Source organism: Podospora anserina, chromosome 6 (assembly GCF_000226545.1).
Source record: "Podospora anserina S mat+ genomic DNA chromosome 6, supercontig 2".
In the NCBI taxonomy this organism is placed as follows: domain Eukaryota; kingdom Fungi; phylum Ascomycota; class Sordariomycetes; order Sordariales; family Podosporaceae; genus Podospora; species Podospora anserina.
In genome coordinates, this window is record NW_001914857.1 from 1,000,630 (window position 1) to 1,008,415 (window position 7,786).

The 7,786-nt window shown below is 53.2% G+C and overlaps 3 protein-coding genes across 3 annotated transcripts, besides 1 other annotated feature; all 3 read right to left on the reverse strand.

Moving 5' to 3' along the window:
• PODANS_6_3640 (uncharacterized protein) lies at positions 1-1,209 on the reverse strand (the record flags this gene model as incomplete). The annotated part of the gene is made up of 1 exon (XM_001910089.1): positions 1-1,209. A coding segment is annotated over one exon (1,209 nt), but the record flags the coding sequence as incomplete, so codon positions are not given.
• Positions 1,210-2,887: 1,678 nt separating this feature from the next.
• Positions 2,888-2,972, reverse strand: a tRNA (tRNA-Ala).
• A 463-nt stretch (positions 2,973-3,435) lies between these two features.
• PODANS_6_3630 (uncharacterized protein) lies at positions 3,436-4,740 on the reverse strand (the record flags this gene model as incomplete). The annotated part of the gene is made up of 5 exons (XM_001910090.1): positions 3,436-3,600; positions 3,666-4,263; positions 4,345-4,427; positions 4,512-4,593; positions 4,706-4,740. 5 exons carry the CDS (start codon positions 4,738-4,740, stop codon positions 3,436-3,438), a joined length of 963 nt encoding a protein of 320 aa, XP_001910125.1.
• Positions 4,741-5,293: 553 nt separating this feature from the next.
• On the reverse strand, positions 5,294-7,401 carry PODANS_6_3620 (uncharacterized protein; the record flags this gene model as incomplete). The annotated part of the gene is made up of 2 exons (XM_001910091.1): positions 5,294-7,249; positions 7,333-7,401. The coding sequence occupies 2 exons, from the start codon at positions 7,399-7,401 to the stop codon at positions 5,294-5,296; spliced, it is 2,025 nt and encodes a 674-aa protein (XP_001910126.1).
• Positions 7,402-7,786: the final 385 nt, after the last annotated feature.

Genomic DNA, 7,786 nt, shown 5'->3' on the forward strand with positions numbered 1-7,786 from the left:
CAACAGCCCAGCACGCGCCACCACAACCCCAGTCTCCACCAGCTTCCCCCAGAGGTATTTCGTCCCCTCGAGATAACTCTCCCTCGAACACTCCTCCAACATATAATACCACACCTCCATCGGCACCCCGTCCAACCTCCCTTCTTCCCCCCACCCTTCCTCCCTCCCAGTCTCCAACCCAACCCTCATCATCAAAACCTGAAACGCCTCCTCCGTATACCCCCTCTTTCCCAGTACATGAACCACAGTATCCCACCCCGTCCCACTCATCCACCTCCTTTCCCCCTCCTCTTCCCACCCCACCACCTCCTCCAACGCCTCCAACACCAGCTCCTCCTGCCTCTCCCTCAGTAACCCTAAAATAACATCCTCCCTCACCTCCTTGATCAACTCCTCCCCGTAAACAACCCCTATCCGTCTCAATATCAAGTTCCTAAGCGTGTAATCAGGGTGAATAGCCAGCAATTTAATCGCCGCCCTCCAAAACTCCTTGCTAGGGGCAATACTGGCTTTGTCCATCTCCTTGAGGATGTCCTCGAGCTCCCAGGCTGAACCCCGTTCTGGATCCCAGTTTGCAACAACCAACGCCCGGTAGAGGAGTTCATTCGGGGGTTGGTGACGGTCCGTGACGAGGTAGTGGACTAGTGATCTGATTTTGAGACCCGTGAAGCGTTTGGAGTGTTTGGAGTGGGAAGTCAACAGGCGGCTGAGGGTGAGGAGGAGGGTGGGGGTTGACAAGGAGGCGAGGAGAGATGGGGGGATGGTGTTGTCGGGGAGGGTGAGGATGTCAAGGGAGGGGGTGGTGGTTGCTGGGGTTTCTGGTTGGTCGGTAGTGGCTGTTGTTGTTGTTGTAGTAGTAGTAGTAGTTGGTAAAGATGAGACCTCATGCTGATATTGCTCCTTCAGCAGCTTCCGGTTGGCTTTCTCATGTTGCCATAACCTCTGATTTTTCCTTGATCGAGTCTTTTTCGATCTTTGGGCGAGCTGAGAACCATCGTCAATAACAGGTTGTTGCTGTTGTGATAGCGTCAAGTTTGAAGTAAGCAGTCCATTGCTGGAACCATCTTCTTCATGAGCAGCAGCCGCAGTAGAAGTGAGCCTGCGCGGTACTAACGGCCTCAGCCTCGACGTCTTTTGAAAAAGTGCCGCATCGATTGACGGGCAGAGACACCTCCAAAGGCCATCGACCACTTGGCGGGGAGCTGCCATGTTAAGATGGTCGTGAAATCAAGCTTCTTGGTGGTGGTGGTGACCGTTGATCAGGGTTGAGAGCTCAACTAAACTTTTTGGAGGGGCCAGTGCCAAGACTTGAAGTCAAGGTACGTACCTTCTCACTCAGACGCCAGATCACGTGGGTCCCTCTGTTAGTGTGACAGGCTCTTGTCCAACATGAAAGCTGGCTGTTTATTTTCTTATTTTTTTCTGTTATTATTCTTGATACTCCAGGCCAGTGAGACAAGCAAATCAAACGCATGCTATGCCGCAACAAAGGTATGCTGTTTTCACACCAGCCAAAAGCAACCCTGCCTTCCAGCTCAACACATGACCGGGTATCTTCTTTTGGCTGTTAGAACCTCCGCCTGTCCCCCAGACTCGGCAGCCCCAGAAGAGCACTGGGAACAGCCTGAACGGCAGCCGATAATCCCTGCCTTTCCTCGCCTTGAACCGCCGTAGTAGCATATGAGCCTCCCCATCAAACACATCACTCTGGAAACAACTCCCCCCTCACGCACCCCTATTCCCACCTCTCCCACCCCTCCCACCTCTCCCTCTCCCACCCCTCCCTCTATCACCCCCACCCCTCCCACCATAATCCCCTCTCTGATGTCCTCCCCGTCCCCCTCTATACCCACCCCCACCCGACTGCTGCTGCTCCTTGACAATATCGATAATCTCGTCCGGAACCCGTAGGTATTTAATCTGTCATTCCCATCATTAGCCCCCATCCCCATCCCCATCCCCTCCCCCCAGGGCTCCTACTCACATTATTCCCCTTGACATAAACCTCCGGCAGCCTCACAAACTTATCCCCCTCCTATTCAACCCGTCAGCATTTCATTCATTCCCCTCCCCACCAGTGAATTTAGAGCGCAAAACCCACAGGACTAGTCTGCACCACCTCCCTCAACGTCAAATTCATCCAAGTATCGCACAGCACCAAATGCCCATTCAGCGTCTCCCCGTTCTTGAGCTCGACCAGCATCGGGTGGCCCTGCGCCGCGTTAAGGAGACCAAGAGGCAACTGCAACGCCCCCCCCCCAATCAAAATCAGCAAAATACCCTTTTCCTCAATCCCCCTCTTGACGTACCATCTTTGCCCGCCTATTCTCTCTCCCCTTTTCCTTCTAAAACCCAACCTTTTGCCGCGCGTAGAAATCGTTTTCAATCGAAAAAAAGATGTTCGATTGTCCGGCGTGTCGTGCGGCGGCAAGTGGTGGGTAATTCGTCGTTTCGTTAGGTAAGGTAGGTAAACAAAGTCGCAATGAATAGGTGGTTGGCAGACATCAGACAAACAAGCGCCGCCCAAGAAACACGACCTCAGCGCGTCTCCCTTCCCTAAACCCCGCCCCCCAGCCTTGCGGGGACACTGTAGTGGGGGACCTGAACCGTGCACAGCCGACAATTACCCGACTAAATTTCCCCGCTAGCGCGCGACCGTTGTGGGGGCCTAAACTTTGATGAGACGACATGGCACGAAAAAAAAAGTCCCAGAATGGGAGTCAATAACCATGTGAGGGATGCACTTCCATGAGGGAGACGAAAAACACTGCGAGTCTAGTGACATTGAAAGCACTCTGATATCAAAAACTCAACAACTGAAGTTCTCTGTGGACTTAGAATCAAAAGCAAAGCAAAATCATTTGCTGAACCAGCAAAAGAGTAGGTTTGGACGAGCTGGGAATCGAACCCAGGACCTTTCGCATACAGGTGAGTATGCTAAGCGAACGCTCTACCAACTGAGCCACACGCCCCTGGTTATTTGATGGAGGTTGCACTCAGAAGCAGCCCCTATCATCGAGATCATTCCCTTGACAGCGCACATCTCACTCTAGCAAGGGACTCTCAACCACAGTCTGATGTTCAAGATAAACCCATCTGATATCTCTGTAACCTGACAAAAAACAACCCAACCATTTGAATGATGAATCCGAGATAGGCTATCCCCCCCCCTTTGCGCAACGCAACAAAAACCAAGAGACCACACCAACCCGAACAGCATCCGTTACAGTAATCCATTCCGTCATGCATTCCCAAATCCTTTGACACGTTACCCACCACAGCCTGAGAGACCAGCAAACACGCCCGTTTTAGCTTCTTTCCACATTGTTCATTCTGCCAGCAGGTTCGTCATGGCGTTAAATGGCGCTCTCTCGGCTCTTGCGGTAACTCGCCTGCGGAGCAGCTGGAGTCAGTATACGCACTTCTTCTCTCTCTCTACTGGAAAGAATAAGCCGAAGCACGACTTGCCTCCTGTTCAACTTGCAGACCGTCAATGACAGGGGCAAGTTCACTGAGAATCTCGTGGGCCTTCTTGTGGAACTCAATCTGAGCAGCAAGGAGCTCGGCCAGGTTGCGCAGGGGTTCGGGGGTATCGACAACCTGTTTGTGGGTTAGGACAATCAGCGCTTCGATCCTCGGCCTCTATGGGTGACAAGAATACTCACGTTCTTCATGACACCAACAGCCTCCTCGGTCTGTGTGACAAACTCATCCTCAGCCTTCTCAATTTCCTCTTGGGCCTCAGGGCTGAGCTCCTGCTCGTCGTGCTGGCCGCTAGGGGCAGCTCCACCAAGCTTCCAGGTGGTGCCCTTGACACGGGCCTTGACAGCATCCAAAGTCAACCTGGCCTTCTCGACCGCCTTGCGGGCGCGGGTCGCAAAGGTGATGTTGGTGTTCAGGGTGGTGTTCCACCCAGCCAAGAAGCGGCTTTGAACCTGGGCGTCCTGGGCGAGGCGGGCCTCTCCAACACGCTCCATGGCGAGCGCATACTTCTCGAGCGCAGTAGCAAGAGGATCCTCACCGGAGGAGGTGTGTTGCTGGTGGAGAGCCTGGGAGCTGGCCAACGAAGCGCGGGCGATAGCATGATGGAAGGTCTTGGGTTGAGGCTTAGCCGAAGGAGGGGCGGTCAGGGCAGCCTGGGCTTCGGCGGGAGAGGTAGCGCTCGACAACAGAGTAACCTTCTCGGAGACGGTGCGACCAAGGTCCTGGAAGGTCTCCTTGATATTAGGGGGGTAGTCGTAGGCCTCGTTGGAGTATTGGGAGCTATCCAATGATGGAGGGGTCAGATGGTGCCACCGAAACAACGAGCTCCGAGCTCAGAGAGCATCCATGTCACAAACTTACGTCACAGCCAGCATCTTCTGGTGGACAGCCTTGAGCGCATCCACGCGCTTCTCAAGGTCGATGTAGTCGGGTGGGAGTTCGGTCTGCAAAGCCAACATGGTCAACCACTTGTTCCCTCCCTTGTCGCCAAGCAAGCCCAACGCCGCCAGGAAGCTATCAATGCGCACCTTGTCCTCAGCCTGACCCAGCTGCTCCTTGGTGTACTGGAAGGTGCGTGAGGCAAAGGGGGTGATCTGACCACCCAAAGAGCTGTAGAAATGCCATTGTCAGCGGTTGGCTGTTCGAATTTCCATTGTTCTGGCGGCCCGAGCTCGAGGTTTATCAAAACAATCCAGGGCGTCGAGAGAGGGGTTGTCCGTACGTGAGACTCTTCTGGAAACCCTTGAAAGCGTCCATCTTGTCGGGTTTTGGGGTGCTGTATTGCAGTGTTCAGGGGACGTGCTTCTCGACGGCGGACTCAACGGGCGGTGACCGTAGCTTTGCGAAAAGGAGGATGCGAGGTTGACGTTGACACCAAAGCTTTGTGTCAAGTGGGCGTTGTTTAGGGGACAAGGCGCCGATCCCTAGCTGCTGACGCCCCGCTAAACATTCCGCGTTGCAGCTGTCAACCCTGAATTTCATTGGCCGCGTCATGCTCTGTGCGTCGCAGCCGTGATTCTTTCAGGCAGCCAAGCATAAGGTCCAAGCATGTGCTTCACTTTTTATCTTTGCGTAACCTCAAGCATCATCATGAGCATAAAAGGTCGCCCTATGATCGGTGATGGCTCAACAACAAGCAATCGATATATATGTATATAAATGACAACTGATTTGTGTATCCTCGGCAGCATGAAGTCCATGGTAAATACTCTCCACTTGAAACACCGGCATCGATATACTCGAAATGCAGTTGTTGAAGTATGGTATGCTAGATAAGTTCATATCATTCTCCATATGTAAACGTCACCTTTCAATCCGCCGCCTTCGAATCAGCCCAACTCGGCACAACCCCCCTACAAACATCCTCATAGTCCTCCATGACCTGATCCTTCACCGCGGCCTCCGGCGTCGTCCAAAACATCGCCCAGTTACTCCCGGGCAACTTTCTCACCCCCCTGCTCCTCTCAAAATACCACTTATTCACTGGGTTATCCTTCCTGCTCCTCCAGCACACCCCATTCGGGAAACAATCCCTCACCATGGCATTGAACACAATATCCGCCACACCTCCCGCCCCTTGACTCTTCTTCAACACGGCAAACTTATCCAGGTAGGGCACTAATCTACCCGAGTTGTACGCTGTCTCCTCGTCAAGCCCGAATGGTCGTTCCCAAGTGAGGATCGCACCGCCTTCGTACTCGCCGGCGATGATGATACCTGCGAGGGAGTCTTGGACTCGGTTGAGGTAGTGCTCTGCGTCCAGCTTGCGGCCGAAGGAGTCGTTGATGAGGTGGATGAGTCGGGGGAGGTCGACGCACGTATCTGTTAGTTTCAGGCGGGGGGTGCCCGGTTTAGGTGGTTGCCAGGACCGTGTGCGGGTGTCGGGGAAGATGGTAACAGGGAGGCCTTTCTTCGCCAGGGTTGTGGTGGGCATTCGGGATGACCTTTGGTATGTACCATTTGTCGTTGATTTGATCCGGCCGATGGGTAGAGACGCCGAGTATATCGGCCGGTCGGTGAGAAGGTTGTGAATGATGGGATTCTGCCATCTTCGTGTTTTGACTTCACCTGCCATAGCCTCCTCGGCGTCTCTTCTGATATCATATGCTTGATTCGACTGTAGATTTGCGGCTTCGATTGGGCTGGTTATGACCGCGGAAGCTGTCGAGGGCAGGATTGCTAGTATGTTCTTGACGAGCTCTAGGTTTTCGATGTGTGAAGCTTTCGGGTTGCCTGAGATACCAGGTATTGGGCTCCCGTTATCTTGTGGTTCCGCTGCACTCAGGGTCGCCTTGATGCTGTTGAACTGCTCTTCGAGATTGATAAATACCCGCGCGCCATCGCCCAGGTTCCTAGCAGGAATTCCGCCAAAGGGGTCGATGATGATCACCCTGTCTACCACCGCGGTCCGGGTTTGATTTTGGCCAGCATTGACCTGAAGTCCAGCAAAGTATTTTGCCAAAGCAAAGATCACTTCATTTGCGTCAGCCGCCGTGTGCTCTAGAGTCTCTTCGACCACTGCCCGAGAGGGGACCACTAGGATATGGCCATGCCTGAGCGGCGCGGTGAATGCCTCCCCAAAGCCAACGGAGAGCTTAGTATGACCAAGAGACGAAGCGCTTGGTGGAGTTGTACTCCGTTTCCAGATGCCTCCATCAACAAGTTCCGCGCCTGGTGTGCCATACTTTTGAATGGCTTTCTGAAGTCGGTCTGTTTGTTGTGTCACCACATCTTTCCAATCCAGAACTGAGCTTTTCTCTGCGCTGCATTCGAGAACAATAACACTTCGAAGACCCAGATCTCGCAGCCGGGTGAGCGTCTTAGCGACGCCACCCAGTAAAGTGTCGTCCCACGTCTGAGGCTCGCGAAGCTTCACAATCGCCACACGTGGTACTTCATCGGCCTCTAGAGATTCCACTGGAACGGAGCCTTGGACGAAAAATGACACATCCTTGGCTTCTGGGATTGCTTTGTCGCTCACAAGGGCGGTAGAAGCTGGTGATTCCTTTGGCACCGCTTTGGCTTTCGATGACCCATAGGTCTGAAGGTATGCCTTTGCATCCCGCTTGGTCGCCGACGACTCCAGTACTGAAATCAAAAACTCCCTGTCTGACTCTCTCTTCTGCTTTGCTTCGGCAGCAGAAGGGTGGCTTCGGCTGGGCTTTGCGCCATTCTCAGCCGAGGAGAAGTGACGTCGCTGAGACACTGATGTCACTGACGTTATGGTGGTGTGATTTGGCCGTTGCTGGTCACGACAGATTGAGGCCTAAAAGCGCTCAGATTAATACCAAACTTCAGAATATGACTGATCGGAAAATGTAGCGATATATGCGCCAAGATATATCTCACCTGAACTACCGAGGTCGCCTTCTTCCACGCACCGTTGCTTCTCGTGAGCATAGCTGCGACCAGTGGCATCGGGCGGGGCGGTTTGAGTCACAAAAGCTGTGATATAAATTATTTCGAAGAACGTACGGGCGGCCAGAAATGGATAATTCAATCCAGCACGCCCTCCTCATACAACCTGCATCCGCTTTGGTGTGGTGAGAATCCCTCGAAAAAGATGAAAGAAAAGGAAAGACGGAAGGGTCCAACCTCGGGACTCCATCTGACCACGCAACGCAGCAAAGCCCCGAACACTAAAACCCCATGTCGGTGAGAATTATCAGATCATCAGATAAGACACCCCGCAAAAAGGGGAAAAGGATGTTCCTTGGCAGGTTCATCAAAGACCCAGAGCATATCTGGTAGCCGTAACCATGTATTCTAATTTGGCTGGTGTTTCATTCCGATGATTGGTCTT